Source organism: Danio rerio, chromosome 22, assembly GCF_052040795.2.
Source record: "Danio rerio strain M-AB ecotype USA chromosome 22, GRCz13ab, whole genome shotgun sequence".
NCBI classification, from domain to species: Eukaryota; Metazoa; Chordata; class Actinopteri; order Cypriniformes; family Danionidae; genus Danio; species Danio rerio.
In genome coordinates this window covers 20,818,801-20,837,294 of record NC_141042.1, presented here as the reverse complement: position 1 = coordinate 20,837,294, position 18,494 = coordinate 20,818,801, and the positions used below count along the sequence as shown (strand labels likewise).

The window sequence follows — 18,494 nt, the reverse complement described above, 5'->3', positions numbered from 1 at the left end:
AAATGACTTGCTGACATACCAATTCTTCATTGTTAAGTGTGCTGGAGGCCATAGCGGAAGTTATGCCGGCTTTTCGAGAGTTCTGTACTAGAGACTACAAAACAACAACAACAGAAATTTAGGGAAACATTTGAGAAAATGTGTGAATGTGTTGTTGAATAAGAACATTTGGTTGCTTTATTATATATGTTTTTGATATTTGTATGTCACACTTAAAGTACAATAAAATAAAACATAATAAATATTAAATTAATTATTATTTTTATGAATGCAAATAGTATTTGAACAATGCTTGTACAATAATAATAACTGTAGCCAAAACATGCTTGTATTAAAGTACTTCATCCAGTGTAATGAATAATTTTACTTTTAAATACTTACCATTGCCTGGAGGAGGTGAGGCATTGCAAAAAAACAAAACAAAAATAAAAACAAATTAGAAGTTTTTCAAGATTGATGACAATTACAATTACATCTAATTACAAGTCTCCTCAATAAGAACAGCCCAAAAGGTTGACTAAGCTTTTCACTCTTTATTGCAGCCATTTGCTAAAATCATTTAAGCTTGTTTTTTTCCTCATTAATGTACACACATCCCCAAATATCCCCAACAGAAAATCACTGAATTGTTGACATTTTGGCAGATTTATTAAAAAGAAAAACTGAAATATCGCATGGTCATAAGTATTCAGACCCTTTGCTCAGTATTTAGTTGAATCACCCTTTTGATCTAATACAGCCATGAGTCTTTTTGGGAGAGATGCAAGGTTTTTACACCTGGATTCGGGGATCCTCTGTCATTCCTCCTTGCAGATCCTCTTTAGTTCTGTCAGGTTTGATGGTAAATGTTGGTGGACAGCCATTTTAGGTCTCTCCAGAGATGCTCAATTGGGTTTAAACCAGGGCTCTGGTTGGGCCATTCAAGAACAGTCATGGAGTTTTTGTGAAGCCACTACTTCATTAATTTAACTGTGTGCTTAGGATCATTGTCTTGTTGGTAGGTAAACCTTCGACTCAGTCTGAGGTCCTGAGTTTTCATCCAGGATATCCCTGTACTTGGCCGCATCTTTCCCCTTGATCGCAACCAATCTTCCTGACCCTGCAGCTGAAAAACACTCCGACAGCATGATACTGCCACTATCATGCTTCACTGTTGAGACTGTATTGTACAAGTGATGAGCAGTGTCTGATTTTCTCCACACATTCAGCTTGGAATTAAGGCTAAACATTTTTTTTACTTGAGAATCTTATTTCTCACCATCTTGGAGTCTTTTAGCTGTTTTTTTATTTTTTTAATTTTTATGAAACTCCATGCAGGTTTTTATGTGTTGGGCCACTCTGCCATAAAGTCCCGACATGTGGTGGGCTGGAGTGATAGTTGAGTTTTCACAACTTTCTCCCACCTCTTGACTGCATCTCTCAGCCACAGTGATCTTTTGGTTCTTCTTTATCTCTCTCACCAAGGCTTTTCTCCTCCGATCGCTCAGTTTGGCTGGACAGCCAGCTCTAGGAAGTACTCTGGTCGTCCCAAACATCTTCCATTTAAGGATTATGGAGGCCACTGTGCTCTTAGAAACATTAAGTGCAGCAGAATTTTTTTCCAACCTTGGCCAAATCTGTACCTTGCCACAATTCTTTCTCTGAGCTCTTTTGGCAGTTCCTTTGACCTTATGATTCTCTTGTGCTCTGACATGCATTGCAAGCTGTAAGGTCTTATATAGACAGGTGTGTGGCTTTCCTAATCAAGTTCAAACAGTATTTTTTAAACACAGCTGGACTCAAATGTAGGTGTAGAACCATCTTAAGGATGATCAGAAGAAATGGACAGCATTAAATATATGAGTATCACAGAAAAGGGTCTGAATACTAAGGATCATGTGATATTTCAGTTGTTCTTTTTTAATAAATCTGCAAAAATGTTAACAATTCTGTGTTTATATGTCAATATGGGGTGCTGTGTGTACATTTATGAGGACAAAAATGAACTTAGATGATTTTAGAAAATGGCTGCAATATAACAAAGAGTGAAACATTTAAGTGGGTCTGAATATTTTCCGTACCCACTGTACATTTTAAAAAGAAGTGCTAAATTCACATTGTACCTTTTCTGAAACACAAAAAAGTATTAATGTATTTAACAAGCCTCAAAAAATTCATTACACAAGTAAAGTGCACAAGAGGAACTGAAATGTAAAAGGAGAAAAGATAAGAGAGGGAGGAGGTTCGTTGTCTCTTGGTTAAATTGTTTTTGACACGCTTTTGAATTCTGCTCAAGTCAGCACTTCGGCTCCTGACTTAAGAGTCAGTTTCATTGGCGGTAAGCTGGATTAAAATCGACAAACTGCAGAGCTGTTTAGTGCAGTATGGTAATTTTCCCCTCATCTTCCAGTCCGCAGCGTCAAAGACAGCCTGGTGCCTTTGCCTGCTATGACAGCTCTCTAGTGAAAGCTGCCAGGAGCGTTCTTGGCTGAATAAGTACAGCCAGACCTACAGGACAGCTGTCAGCTACTGAAGGTTTTTTTTTTTTTTTTTTTGGCTCTCATTATATTGTTTAACCAATAAATAACTCTCCTGTCACTCTAACAAGAAGTTTTTGCAGAAACAAGTAATCGCAAAAATGGATTATGTAGCTTGTTTAATGTGGTGAAATAAAATGCGCCAATGCAAGACATAGCTCTTGAAAACTGTGGTAAAATTATTTCCTTGCATGTTTTTACAATTTAAATTAGCAATACATGAAAAGTTAGAATTACTAGCAGAATGTAAATGTGTCTATTCAATTTAAATTTACCTTGTCTCAGAGTAGGGCACGATAAACTGATTTTATCCATTAACTCGAATGTACAGTTAACATCGATTTGTTTGAATGAAAATCAGCGGTTTCAGCATGCACCAGAATAAATTCCAATGTTCCTTTAAATATGAACTTTTATTTTACCACAGTATTTTAAGTGGATTTTCTGTGTTCGCCTGCTGCTTCTGACGGTGCTTGTGTCTAAACAGCCTTTCATCTGGCTTTACTTTAAAATGAATGCCTATTAGAGTCCATTTAATGGACTATATTTTGTTTAAATCATATTATCGATGCTGTTAATGGAACCTTATAAAATTCTGAAAAATGGGCAAAAATCAATCACAGATGCAGTCGGAATGTAGGCTACGTTGCGAAAGACATGGTTGGAAATTTCAACAAGTTTTCCTAAAGTAGGTTACAGGAATTAAACAAGGTTAACAGGGAATGAAGTCACCTTTGAAAGCAATATAGAGAGCAAAATTAATGGGACTGTAAAGGACAAATTGAGGCAGTCAGGGGGCTGCCTAAACCCATGGGGATTCATCAGTCTACAGGGTGAATTGAGCTGAGTAATGCTCTAATACTGTCTAACTCTGTAGCTGTGATTCAAACAGATGTGCCATAGAGACTTCTGTGCACTACAGACCCTTGACAGGCTGCTGCCCAAAATAACCATGCTGATACATATGGATGGTACTTTTGAAGAGTTGGGAAGGTGATGTTACGTCCAGCAACTCTTTGAAGCACTGAAGCAGGGATGTGTGACTCACCAGGTCTCGGACAAGAGGGATGGCCTTTCTCTTGCGAAGGTCAGGCATGCTGTCTATGCTGTAGAGAGCACCTCCAGGCCTGCAGCCCAAATGGATGGAAGTATATTTAAATTTCTGTGCATATTTTATACTTTTACTATCACATTGTATGATTTATGGCTAGAACAAAAAAGTTGTAAAAGTGTTTCTTTAAATTTTTTTTAATTCTTAAACAGCAGTTTTGAAAGTAGACCTTGCTAAATCGATATTTAAATAAAGCATCTAATTGATACAAAGTAGCTCTTTTGTAGCTCCAAGTTTGTAATTGATTGTGCATATAGTGTGTAATTTTTAATTGAACCAATTTAGGCAAATGATCTTTTAAAAGAGAAAAATGTTTTATAATCTTTTACAAAAAGAGGGTTCTGTTTCAAGTACATTTCAATACTAAAATGTTGATACATACACACACACACACACACACACACACACACACACACACACACACACACACACACACACACATATATATATATATATATATATATATATATATATATATATATATATATATATACATATATATATATATATATATATATATATATATATATATATATATATATATATATATATATACATACAGTATATATATATAGTATGTATATATATAAATATATATATAGCTGATGTTGCTGAATAGTTTATTCATTTCTCCTCTGCAAATGAGCTGCTGTACTATGGTGACACTCACCCTGCTTGCAAAAAGAGTGACGCAAGTCCCGGAGTCTCGCCTCGAGCCTGTAGGCAAAAGGGAGGGACATTGGGGTCAGTGATCCATATATATTAATTCAATCCATCTACTAAACCAAATTTAACTTCACTTCAATATCCATGCAAACCTTACTATGTTATGTCAATGATATTATTGCTATTACAGAAAGCAGAGCACTGTCTGCTTTGACTGGACCCAAAAAGAGACAGTAGTCAGCCATTGAAGTCATTGAAATCAGCTACAGGCCTCATAATTAGACCAGATTTGTCGAACATCTTTATCTCCATTATTCTGCCATAACACCTCCATGTTCAGAGAAATCCCGCCCATAGCCACCCATTAGGAAGCTGTGTTTACATCAGACTCACACATAACCACACCCACCTTTTAGACTGCTCGTCCAACTTCGGTAAAGCAGGGAAGTGCATGATAATCGCTATGGCAATGACAAAAAACTGAAAGAAAAAAACACATAAAAACAAAAACAAATGGGGTGGAACACATAAAGGGGCAAAGGTATGAAATCCCAAAACGAAACTTGTTTTTTAAACGTATGTAACAGTAAAATGTAAAACTTAAAAGTAAGTGACAAAAAAGTAACATGAAATGGAGAAGACAGGCAAGAAAAAGGACAACAACAAAGGGCAGAACTAACCAAAGACTAGAGATCCAGTGTTTGCCAAGAGAACAAACTGAATAGGCATAAGCAAGCTGCCAAACTTTGTAAATAAAAGGTTTAATTGCTATGCACTTGGAAGATGCTGATCAAACATATCAAGAACTCAGACCACACGTACCTCCTGCAGCTGAAGGCGAACCCTGTTGAAAAGTCGTAGCCAGTTGGCTTTGGCCCTTATCGCAGGGTCTACAGGTGGTTCCTGCTTTGATATGCTAGGAAAAGATGGTGAAATTGTTAGCTGTAACCTGAATGTAGCATAAAAAGCCTCACCTTTTTAATTTTACAACGACTCTGCACATGTAGATTACCTCTCAGGAAGAGCCTCTTTCTTTTCCTGTTCTGCTTTGGGTGGGATCTCAGTGGTAGATGTGGACAAGAGATCCTCTGCATAGGCTGGCCCATTGCCTGGTGGCGTTGGGACTTTCTCAGGCTCCGTGTCTGAGATCTGTGGTGGGGTTGTGGTACGAGGTACCTTGGCAAAAACATCATGTGTCTGCTGTGGAGGTGGTGACTCTCGCTTGGGCTCCATGGGCTGGAATGGTATTTGGGATTGTGAGGGCTGTTGCTGGTGCATGGAAGCCTGTTTCTCTAGTGGTGGACGGCTTGTGAGGGCATCAGGAGCCAATGTTGGGGCAGTGCTGGTCGGGGTAGGAGTGTAGGGAGGCTCCTGCTCTTCGCTAAGAGTGCCATCCAATGGGTAAAGGTCTTCGTCCTCTTCATACACCATTCCTTCCTCTTCCTCTTCATAGGGATACTCCCCTTCATCCTGTTCATAGATCTCACCCTCTTCATCATAGAGTGCCCCTTCTTCACCTCCATCTTTGTTGTACTCCCCATCATCACTGTAGACACCCTGTGGCTCATCTGGGTCCCAGCCGGGTGATTCTTTGCCATAGCTAACAGAGGAATGGCAGGAATGGTAGGAATCATTCTCATCGTAGAACTCTCCAGAACCCCGAAAGCTCTCGCCATCCTCCGGGCCAAACTCCTCACTGAGTTGGGAGCTGCCACGGCTCAGTTCACCAGATGAGGCATAGCGACTACTGCCGGTGGGGCTGTGGGATCAAAGAGTTGCTAGTTATATTGAGTCATGGAACAAACAAGGAGGACGACAGCTGATATACAGGTTTATGGGCCGTAAAAAGAGAGTTTGAGGTACAGAAAGCAGGAACGATCGAGCACAAAGAAGAACAATACTTGTCAGCTAATAGAAGTCTCTCTATCTGCAGAAATTAGCCTGAAGTTGACAACTGACAAAGATGGCTTTCTGGACTTCCTTGATCTCAGTGCAGTATAGTTGGTAGACCAGCTAAATCAGCCTAGACAAGTGCTTTCAAATGTTACATTCTAATCACTGAAATAATTTTCACATATCCTTGAATGTATGAGTACCGGTAAGGAGTAAGAGAAAACAAGAGGAAGTTCTGAGGCTTGTTTCAGGGAAAAAACTCACAATGTCACAATTTCACGATGTCAGACCAAATAAAAAATGCTAAGATAAAATGACAATGCTAGGAGTTGCCAGCATACAAATTCTTCAAAGTGGACAAGAAAGGACAACACAAACGAAAAGACAGAAAGAGAGAGAGACACTGAGCTGACAGAAAAGGGGACGCAGCATTTTCCTGTGACACCCTAAACAAAGGAAGACTATTTATCCTCTGTGATGAATGAGCCAATTAGGTGTAGAGAGATTGAAAAATTGGAATGAGTAAGAAAAGACGGGCTGCCACACACACACACATTATTGATTATGAGACATAAGATTTAGTAATGCATGAAGAATCAGAAGCGATAACAATGGTGTGTGTAATAGGCTGTGAGCCAAAACCTGCCTGGGCTTCAGACTGGAAGAAATACGAGAGCCATGGGACACACACATAATTACACAAACAATCACACTTCTGTCAAGTCTTTCTGCCAGTTAGTCATATATCCTTGTCACCTTTTCTCACTCCCTAGCACACAAACCCATAAATTCTCAAGACACACACAGGGCTTTATTTCCGGCTTTCCACGCAAAACATAACAGCTTTTGGAAATGCTTGGTCCATCAGACACCAAGAGGGTAAATCAGTGGTGTGCACATTCCCTGGTCTCTGTCACAGCCATCGACATGGTCACGCCTGCTGCCCACACATAGCATAGTGTGTCTAAAGGCTATGTAATTAGTGCACACTAGGCTTTGGAAATTACAGCATTATTCTCCAAATCTGTCAGGCATAAAGCAGGCAAATAACACACTTTATAAAAAAACTGTTTTCCCAAGCTAGTGAGGATTGTACCCAATTCTGATTGCACAGTACAGAAGACACATAAAAAAGTTTGTGAGACAATTATCTAAAACCACATGACAGACCATTAAAAGGTAAACAGCAATCATGATAAAGACATAGATATATACAAAAATGTATAGATAGAGTAAATATATATCAATAGACCATGTATGTAAAAGAAGGATTGGTGCGCATGCATGGCAAGCATAGCGAGGACCACAGGACCAGACAAGTCCAGTTCCACGACATCATCACAGCGGGACGGAATCACAGGCTGGAGCAGGAAGAAGAGCAGGAGAAGGTGGTGGAAGAGGGTGGAGGTGTAGGAGCTACGAAGACCCACCTATCAGAGAGCGAGTGCCTACTGTCTAAGGAGTACTGGCGGCTGGTCCGCCTGCTTGAGCCAGAAGCCGAATCGAGATCGCTGCGGCCGTTGGTGGCGGAGTCTAAACTATCATAGCGTCTGGTGGGAGGGAAGGGGATGGGGGAGCAGGAAGAGGAGGAGCATGAGTAATGTCTATTTTAATGGTTTTTCATCTCACCTCAACAGCTCACATTGGACGGAAGATGAGCCAACTTAAAGGCAATGTTTAACCAAGAGACTCCAATCAAGCTGGGATCAGGATTTGTCCATTAATGAGTTTAAATGTTTTAACAGGCCCTATCCCAAGTGGTGCAATCTCATGGTCTTCTCTTACATGCCTCTTTCAAGTCCATGAAACCCTAGTTTGACATTTAGACTTATTGAAGGCTTCTTATGAGTTATTTTGAAGACTCCTTAGGGATCACATAAAGGAGTAATATTACCAAATAGTCTGTGTGGTAAACTGACATGGAGATGGTCCACAAGAGCCTCAAGGTCGGGACACACCAAGCCGATGGTCAGCCATTGGGCTTCATTGGTCCATCTAGTTGGTTTGGTGTGTTCCTCAAGTCGCTTTTCATTGGGTTAACCACGAAGATTGTTGGCTAAATTTAGCATGTAGAATTAAGGTCAGCGGTCATGAAAAAAAAGTGCTCTGACTGTTTATTCAGCAACGAATTCAGCAAGTGACTTACAAGAGGCCGGCTGTAAGTTTGCTACATTTCTCAGATATTTGCAAATTATTTGGAATATTAGCTTACTCTTAGTCCCAGGGCCACTTTTCTTGAAGTTGATCTTTAGCCGAACCATGTTGGTGTTTCGTAACATTTTAAATTCGTCTCAAATCAGTGGGTCATTAGCGGACAATTTAGCTTACCCAATTCATCTATAGCGCATGTCTCTGGGCTTGTCGGGGAAACCGGAAATGGAGAAAACCCACATGAACATGGGGAGAATATGCAAACTCCACACAGAAATGCCAACTGAGCCAGTTGGGGCTCAAACCAGCAACCTTCTTGCTGTGAGGCAACTACGCACTGTGCAACCGTGCCCCCCAGATTATTGGATTATTAGGAGCAAATCCTTCTGTGGTGAATGACAATTACTGTTATAACTGTACTGAACGCTGCTTTGTTTACTCTTTACACATGCATGTCGAAAGTTCCGGTTTCCCGTTGTGAACGAGGTAACATATACTGCCCACTGCTGGTGTGGAAAGACATGAGCCAAAGTGAGGTGACAACATGGTTGGGTTTCATCTGTGCTAGTTGTTTTACATCAGCTCGGTGTGTACCGACCTTAAGAAACCATTTGGGACAGGGCCAAAGATTAGAGCACAAAGTCTTTAGCATGCAATTCAAGAATGTTGAGAATACTACTTTTGGAAGACTAAATGTACATGAGAAACAAGCTCGTTTTGAAGAGAACAGGACCAAAACGAACAATTTGAGGGAAAACAATGCATTCAGATATGACACAGGTTGGCTCCAAACCCATGAAGTGTATACAATGTCCGCTCATCCAAGGCTTGTATACAGTCATCAATGCATAGGAGTAAGAACAGAGGAAAGTTGTACAAACACAGTAAATGCTTTTACTAGATTATATATGCTAAAGTGGCTAGCATTAGACACTACTCCACACTTAAAAATTGGGATAATATACCTAATTGCCCTCTGGTTATCATAGTCGTAGTCGTGCATTTCGTTGTAGCGGGATCCATGTTGCATTTGTCGGATGGGGTATTGGTGCATGGATGCGTTGGGTTGGGATGTGGTGTAGAAAGGAGGGGGGATGCTGTTGCTGGTTTCACTGCGGTAATCACTGTCTCGATCATCCACAGCACTGTCTGGATCATCATCTGAGGAGCAAGGGCAGATTTTAAATGTAAACTGTGTTGATTAACCCAATAGACTGATTGGTTAATAGGAATGTTTCAGTTCAGTCCTCCAATAAGCATCAATTATAGTCTTTTTGTGTATTTTCTATGGAACAAATTATGCTTACTTTGTTGGTCCCCCCATAGACTCCAGTTACCTGTGAGAAGAATAAACACAAAAATCAGAAGAAGGCCAAGAAGTTGTGATGGAAATAAATCTTTGTGGAACACATTCCTGTGTGACCATGAGCAAGCACTTTGTTATAAATCTGTGTTGTAAAATTACCAGGTGTGACATAGGCATAAATTTGGATGTTGGTAGTGCAAGAAAGAGACCTTGCCCAGAAATACTTTATACTAATGATTAATGGCTCTTATTTGAAGCAATAACAAATGACCTGTTGGCAAGCAAATGTTCCACTCATCCTAAACCTGTGTCAAATATAACTGAACATTGTCCAGGAAATCTCTTTACATCTTGATAAATAATTGATCTAGTGCTCAGAGATTAAGCTTATATTGGACCTACTGATGGGGCAATTGGTCTTCTAATGAGGTTCTGTACACATCAGCCTACCTAGGGGGCATGCAATTTATAGTGAGAGTGTGAGTAGCGCATGAAAGCTCACAGCACTGAGTTGATGGCATTGGAAGTGGTCTCTCGTGCTCCTCCTGGAATGTGTACTGGAAAATGAGCAAATAAAGAAATTAATGAGTCTAGGAATCTAAAGAGTCTAAGAAATAGGTGATAGACTTAATTTTAATAGGTCAGTAGTTCAGAAGGCAAATTTAAAAAAAATGCATTTCCTTGATAGACTCATATTAATACCTGTTCTGCCCTTAGGCTCTGGGGAGGATTGTAAACACAACAAAACTAGAGCTGAATAAGAAGACTCACATCTTGGTCCCTCATGGCATTGAGCTGCTCCAATTTCTTGGCCCAGTATCGAGCTTCCTCCTCTGGTATATCTGGAAGTACAAAATGTATAACTTGAGACAAGTGTGGAGCAAATACAATATTGGAGAAAGCTATGAAAAACAAAATCAAGGATACCTAATGGGAGTTCAAATCGTGTATCTAATAGCACTCGATGGAATGTAGGATCTTTGGTGCCACATATTTCATTCTCAGCCATAATGACCTGGGCATCTAAAGTCAGCCATTGACCTGGACCTTCCTACAACACAAGAGAAAAAAATAATGGTATATCTGAAATCAGAGAAAAAGTATGCATTTTGGTTTGGCTCAACTATCGAGGTACAAAACTACACCTGTTCTAAATGCCTCTTAAAATAATTACTAAGGTATCACTGCTATTTCCAAACAACAAGCATTTTAGGCAACATAGCAGAACATTGCAGAAATAATTTCTAATGGTAATTCTAACAAATATTAGCAATTAGAGTCAGAGTAACAACAGGGAATAGTTTCTGCAACATGTTTGCAATGAGAACCAATGCCAGGCATTAGCTACCGATCTCCACATATAGCTCTACAGAGGGTGAGAAAAGCTGCAAGCTGTTGGGGGCCAGGCCGGCCATCTGGGCTGTACCTCGTTGGACTGTCGAATGCTGCTCAGAGGGATCCACAATGTGCCAACCATGGTGTCCCAGATCAGTCCTTTGTTCCATACCTCCACTGTCAGGCCCAGATCCAGTCTGTTAATCTCACTGAAAGACAGAGTGAAGGGTAACATTAAGACAAAGAGATTCATATTTGGTACGTTAATATGATGACTAAACTCTGTTAAGACGAGCAGAAAACAAACAAAGATTACTTTTAAATGTCAAACTATTAATGAAAAATTGCCCAGAAGATGCCAAGGTATCCATAATCTTGGACCAGGCCATATCCTGAGCTAATGTTGTGGTGGTCATGAGACTGATTCCTGAAAGACCTCAGTGACAGACGAGTCTTCGCAATGATCCCGTGGGGCAGCCTGATCACCTGCCGGTGACCACACCTGCAGTTCTCAACAATGAATGTCCAGTGTTCTCTAGCCTCTGGTGCCTAGACTGCAGCTCTGCACATGAAGTTTGGGCAAAGGAGAAATGGTTGTGCCCAACAGAGCCTGGTTTTTCTCTAAGTTTTGTTTCTTCACTTTTATCAATTGGTGAAGTTTTGTTCCTCGCCACTGTCACCACTTGCTTGGTTGGTTTGGGACTTGTGGAACTGTGCATCGATAATTTTTTTTCTTCAGTGTTTGGACTTTCAGCAGTGAAAATTAAACCACAGAGAACTGAACTAAATTGAACTTCAACTCTGAAAACTGAACTGACACTGTTTCAATTTATCTAGAACTTCTATGTTAGGCTGCCACACAATCTACATCGCAAAATCGCTATAGAAATAAAGATGAATTGAATTGAACTGAATTGAAAAAGCATCAAAAGCTAAACCAGGGTGCAGACAACAATGCCATTTGTGCCTTGGCCATCTCTAGTGACACTGAAATCGAAACTTTACAGTAATACAGCTTCTAAAGCTTCATCAAATCCTAATAAAAGCCTTAACTTTAATATCAAAACTAATCCCCCTTACAGACCATGGGAGTTAATCTTGGACGGAGGTGGTTCCATATTAGACATTGCAGAGTGAGATAAAGAGGAGCTGAAGCAGATCAGGCTTATAGATGACTCAAGATGAGGTTGGCAAGAATTTTGCAGCATCCACCAAATGTATTCTATAGGATTCTTTGTTGTCAATTTTTTTCAAGCTTTCGGTGTCTCAAAAGCCTCTAAATTGATATACAGTCCAGCATATCCCAGAGGTAAGAATACTTTCAGGCTTGACTGTATGATATTTTTACATTTAAAGGACAATGAAAGTGGTGAATGCGTTGCTATATTATTCTGACTGATTACTAGGTGGTTGATATGGTTCTGGGTGGTTACTAGGGCATTATTGAAAGGTTGCAACCAATCAAATTAGCAGATTCTAATGTCATAATAAAGTAAATACCTAAAGCACAATAATTGCTTTGTTTTGCTTTTGAACAACTTTTTTAGCTACATCTAGTCCAAACACGCATTGTTTCAAGTTCAACTTATATTTATTTGCAAATGCTAGGTAACTTCTGGACCATTGACAGTGAAAGCGTTAGGGGTACTACCTGAATACCACTACCTAAGGAAGGGCAAATATTAGAGAAAACACAAATAGTCCTTTCTCAAATCTCTTTATCTGCTGAGTCTTAAGGTGCAAAACATTCCATGCATGTATGTTTCTAGCCCTTGAGCTTAGATTTACACAATATTATGGAATGCGGCTAAACACAATTCAGATCAAGATCACTGCATTCTCAGCATTACTACTTGGGAACAAGCATTATGTATGCACATCAGGAGCCTGTCTATGCAATGTATCAGTCAAACATTAACATAAGAACGCCTGCTTACTCTCTCTCTGAAGATTTTTCTGGCCCTTCTTTATACCACAAAAGAGGAAGAGAACTCACAACATGAAGTCCTGTTCCCAACATGGCTGACTGCCTCGCACAGCTATGGTGGTGCTTTTCACATTTTGAACCTTCAGTGACACGTAGGTGTTGAATTTCTCTGCATGGAAAATCAGGGAGTTTAATAGACTTCCGAATAAACACAATAGATATTTATGTTATGTGTGGAAAATCAGTTACAGTGAGATGTCAGGCTTACCTTGTGGTCCATCGAGCTTGGCTTTCTTCACTGTAACAGAGAGACGTGTATGTAAATAAGAGATAAACATACGCATTAAAAATAATCACACTTTACATATCAGGCAGGGCATTTGAGATTCAATGTCAGCATATTTGCATTTGTGCGAGAGGAATTTCTCCAGGCCCTAGACTCCACTTTGCAGCTATTTATTTTCTTTCAGGGTAAGTGTTATAAGACACATTTTGGAAAAACACTTTTAAAAATAAAAGTTTCAAAACAGGATTTTAACAGTGAAGTCATAGAAGAACCAGATTGGGTTCCAAAAAGAACATTTCTTATGAATATTTCTGAAAAGACTCATTTTTATTTCTTAGTCTGAACAAATTTTAGCAATCTAATAAAACAGTCCTATGTACTGAAATGTTTTTAAAAGAAAAAAGTACTACCGTTTATGTTCTGTAAAACCTGAACAAGATACCATGGATACCATGATAAAATGTACCAAGGTTCTATTGTTAATTTAGGACGTGTTGTCACCATGTCCTGGAAAATTGTTATAATTCTCTGAAGCTATTCAAAATAAAATAAAGATAAGCATATTATTGCAACAGCACCACGATACAAACAATCAGATGCCGGCTCAAGCAGTCTAAACCCAGTATTTTTAAATATTTCTAGGGGCTATCTACACCTGTGTTCTTATCTTGAGTTATTTCCCCGCTTCTAAGAGTCTCCACAATTAAAACTTACAATGAGTTCTTTGACTGCAGTCGGTCTAATCTAATTTAATGATGCAAATTATAATACTGATACTATTTCTGATACTATATCAAAACATAAACTACTACTTAGTGGTTCTTATACGGCTGCCACCATTATCTCTCTTATTTTCCCGGCAGGTGATATCTGTGGTGAAACTCTCCTTTCTTTATATTCTAACAGTGGCAAGACTCATGGTCATTTTCTAACAGAGAGTGTGTTTTCTCATGGGAAAATACAGACTTAAATGTGTTCTATTCTAATGTTCTCTCCTCACACAACTGTTTAACAGACCAATATGAACCCATCACTTACATACTCAATAGCCACTTTATAAGGTACACCTGTCCAATTGCTTGTTAACGCAAATTTCTAATCAGCCAATCACATGGCAGCAACTCAATGCATTTAGGCATATAAACATGGTCACGACCATCTGCTGCAAATTAAACCGAGCATCAGAATGAGGAAGAAAGGTGATTTGAGTGACTTTGAATGTGGCATGGTTGTTGGTCCCAGACAGGCTGGTCTGAGTATTTCAGAAACTGCTGAACTACAGGGATTTTCATGCACAACCATCTCTAGAGCTTACAGAGAATGGTGCGAAAAAGAAGAAATATCCAGTGAGCGGCAGTTCTGTGGGTGCAAATGCCTTCTTGATTCCAGAGGTCAGAGGAGAATGGCCAGACTGGTCCGAGCTGATAGGAAAGCATTGGTGACTCAAATAACCACTCGTTACAACTGAGGTCTGCAGAAGAGCATCTCTGAGTGCTAAACATGTCCAACCTTGAGGCAGATGGGCTACTGCAGCAGAAGACCACACCGAGTGCCATTCCTGTCAGCTTAGAACAGGAAACTGAGGCTACAAATCACACAGGCTCGCCAAAATTGGACAATAGAATATTGGAAAACAATGCCTGGTCTAATGAGTCTTGATTTCTGCTGCAACATTTGGATTGAAGGATCAAATCTTGGCATTTACAACATGAAAACATGGATCCATCCTGCCTTCAACATCTGTATTCATATCAACTGTTCAAGCTGGTGGTGGTGGTGTAATGGTGTGGGGGGGATATTTTCTTGGCACACTTTGGGCCCATTAGTACCAACTGAACCGTGTCAAAGTCACAGCCTACCTGAGTAATGTTGCTGACCTAGTCCATCTCTTTATTACCAGAGAATACCTATCTTCTGATGGCTACTTCCAGCAGGATAACGCGCCATGTCATAAAGCCCGAATCATATCAGACTGGTTTCTTAAACATTAGAGTGAGTTCACTGCACTCAAATGGCCTCCATAGTCACAAGATCTCAATCCAATAGAGCCCTTTTCGGATGTGGTGGAACGGGAGATTCGCATCATGGATGTGCAGCCGACAAATCTGCAGCAAATGTGTGATGCTATCATGTCAATATGGATCAAAATCTCTGATGAATATATTTCCAGTACCTTGTTGAAGCCATTAAAGCAGTTCTGAAGGCAAAAGGGTGTCTAACCTGGTACTTTTAAGGTGTACCTAATAAAGTGGCCAGTGAGTGTGCAAATAGTACTAAGAAGATGTAAATAGTACATAAAGATAAGGATCTTCTTCCATAACTACAAAAAATAGAGTGATATCAAAGAATCCAAAAATTACCAATACTATCACTGTAATTACCAGTAAAAATGAAAAAATAATTACTCATTAAAACCTAAAAAAGGCTTTAAATCCTGAATGTTAAGCTACATAAGAAAAACAAGAGCTCAAAAAAGCTAAATCTTCTGTTTCCTGCACTGATTATGAACAGTTTGAGTGGTTATGAAACTGCAGGGAGGAATAGAGAGACAGTCTCTGTTACTTTTGCTTAGGGGAAATCTGGAAAAAAAAACTGTTCTCCAACTGAGCTCCTTTTTAAAGCCCAGTGACGTCAACGGTCCCATTCATAATTCATACTCCCCTATTCAGTGTGGGTAAAAGCGTCCCTGAGTTAAGGGGACCTTAAAATAATTTACAGCCTTCCACTGTAATCCATCACAGTCGGCATTCCTCTCTAAATTCAATGCAGAATTTCTCACTTCCTCTAAAACGCTTACTAACTGGCAATTCTAACACCTGAAAATAGCTCTAATGTACGGTATCTGAAGCATATGATTGAGAGGTAAAACCATAAACAAACCAATTTGCCTGTTTGCCAGCACACTGCAAGTCATCAATTGATTGCTTGGGGGACATCGAACATCATTTCCCTGCTGAGAATAGAGAATGTTTGTCCATGTTTGGTGGTAATCTACCTGGCAGATCAGCTTAGTCAAAACTAATTGAAGCCACTAGACAACCAAGAACTTTCTGGTAAACCAGGCTGACCAAAGATAACCTGCTTTATAATCTAGCAGGAAATTGGATGGGAGGAGGACTAATAATCTAAGAACAGTTCGTTTTAGAGCATAGATCTCAAACTCGATTCCTGGAGGGCCAAAGCTCTGCACTATTTTGCTACAACTCTAATCAACCACAGCTGACGCAACTAATTAAGGTGTTCAACACTACTAGAGACTATTAAGTAGGTGTGAGTGAGCTGGTTGAAGCTAAACTATGCAGAGCTGCGGCCCTCCAGGAATTAAGTTTGAGACCATTGTTTTAGAGTACGTGAGCTATATGGCATGAAAAACAAAGTTTATCCACAGTATATTGTGTTCACTCATTTTAGAATGACCCTCTATGTCCGTCAACCTTTGAGTATCAGCCATCCAATCTTTTTGTGCACTCACCAAGAATATAGAGAATATTACTAACTTCAATCTGATGCAAGTCCCATACAAGCACATTTCCATCATTTTTCATGTTTATTGCCAAATTAATTTTACTACAATGCCTGTCGGACAAAATGGCAGACAGTGACAGGTGCACAAAATACAGGCCTTATGATTGCCACTGATTCCACTGCCCACAAGGCTATAGGCACCAACAGCTATGATTATTTTAAGTGGAATAAATCAAGTACATCAACAACAAAACGGCATGGTCTTGCTTTAAGTATCCTTCAGTATTTACATGCACATCAATGGGTGTGGAAAAGTTCTGTATAGTATACAACCTATTTTTTGGTATAATTATGTATGCTCAGCTCACATATGTGCCTTGGATTTTGCAATGACTAGTTTGGCTACAAGTTGGCGACACTGTTACCCCAATGGCACACTAAGGTCCAATCCCAATTCTATCCCTTCTCCCATAGGTATCAACGTCAATTCCTGGAGGGCCACAGCTCGACACAGTTTGGCTTCAACCCTAATCAAACACAGCTGATACAACTAATCAAAGTGTTCAAGATTCTTTTGAGCAGCTCGATTATTTGAATCTGCTGTGTTTGATAAGGGTTGGAGTAAGACTGTGCCGAGCTGTGGCCCTCCAGGAATTGACAAACACTGTTTCTCAATATGCGTTCTTCAGCGGTCTTGCGTCCTCGTGCAACGTCATCATCAGCCGCCAAAGTTCAGTTACAATACTCAAGATCGCAAGAACAGAGGACGCGTGAAACTTCCCGCATGTGTTCTTAATATCGAGGATGCATGGATGCAGACTTGAGCACCGAACTCGCTCTAGAAGTCCCAGGAGTCATTGCAACTGGAGGTGGGAAGCACTGCATTTTATATAGGTTTATTATTAAAGTTCAGAGATATAACTTATTAATCTCAAGAGTTTCCCTAAATGAAACGGTGAATATAACCATTACCACGAAAATCTTAATAAATGAATAAACACATTAAGGGTGTTTATATGCTAAAATTCATATTAAAATCTGTTTTATTTATATGGTGCAACGTATATTTGTGAAGTCTTTACGCAGAGCATGGTTTCTGCTACATTCATTCTTCCATGACGTGGCACCACATCAAAATAACACGGCTACTTCCAGCTTCTCATTCAAAACATTCAGTCATTGTTGTTTTTTATTAACGGATTATAATTTCACCAGTATGTATTAAAAGGTAAGTGAATTATAACAGCGCAAACTTTTCTGTAACCATAGTAGTGCTGTGCGCTATTTGTTTAACCCTTTGAGGTCACGTGCTGACTGACTGACTGACTGACTGACTGACTGACAGGTGCGTGATTCGTGAGGCCAGCAAACACGACATGACTTTTAGTTATGATAAACACAGTTTCAATATTTTAAATTTATTTATAGATAAAGGTCTGTGGTTCTGCATATAATGACTTTATCTTGCTGGAGTTTATAGCCGTTTCATTTTACTTCAGGACGCATAAATGCCGCTCTATAAGTCTTTTGGAAACATACATAAACATTTCTAGAAAATCTAATAAATGTTGGAGACATACTCAACTACTTGAGTACTTTACTCATACATAAACGCACTAAATCGCATTTCAGCAGCGTTTATTTGAGAGCGCACAAGAAGATCTGTGCTTGAGCAGCGTTTATTTGAGGGGATATGCAAGAGGTTTTGTGCACAAGCAGAGCAAGACCGGATTTTCCAGGACCTCACTAGAAACTAAGGGGTCTGAAAAATTTCCCAAAATACACCAGCTACAAAAGCAAAATGGATGCATACACGGATCAGGATTGGTCGTTTTTAT

At 39.6% G+C, this 18,494-nt stretch overlaps 1 protein-coding gene across 12 annotated transcripts in view; it reads right to left on the bottom strand.

The window, feature by feature from the left end:
- The window catches only part of unc13a (unc-13 homolog A (C. elegans)), a 59,620-nt gene that overhangs the window by 34,022 nt on the left and 7,104 nt on the right, over positions 1–18,494 (bottom strand). For 4 of the 12 annotated variants that reach the window (XM_087303148.1, XM_087303150.1, XM_087303149.1 and 1 more), the window contains exons 2-15: positions 13,174–13,203; positions 12,975–13,074; positions 11,070–11,187; positions 10,571–10,694; positions 10,415–10,485; positions 10,146–10,200; positions 9,645–9,674; positions 9,303–9,498; positions 7,617–7,736; positions 5,306–6,052; positions 5,116–5,209; positions 4,298–4,344; positions 3,565–3,643; positions 20–94 (exon numbers count right to left, since the gene is read on the bottom strand). In XM_087303148.1, the coding sequence (XP_087159274.1) occupies positions 20–94; positions 3,565–3,643; positions 4,298–4,344; positions 5,116–5,209; positions 5,306–6,052; positions 7,617–7,736; positions 9,303–9,498; positions 9,645–9,674; positions 10,146–10,200; positions 10,415–10,485; positions 10,571–10,694; positions 11,070–11,187; positions 12,975–13,074; positions 13,174–13,203 (1,886 nt within the window). Of the gene's footprint in view, positions 1–19; positions 95–3,564; positions 3,644–4,297; positions 4,345–4,702; positions 4,774–5,115; positions 5,210–5,305; positions 6,053–7,616; positions 7,737–9,302; positions 9,499–9,644; positions 9,675–10,145; positions 10,201–10,414; positions 10,486–10,570; positions 10,695–11,069; positions 11,188–12,974; positions 13,075–13,173; positions 13,259–18,494 lie in introns of those variants that run through there. The other 8 variants (XM_087303155.1, XM_087303154.1, XM_087303157.1 and 5 more) reach the window with 4 other exon arrangements.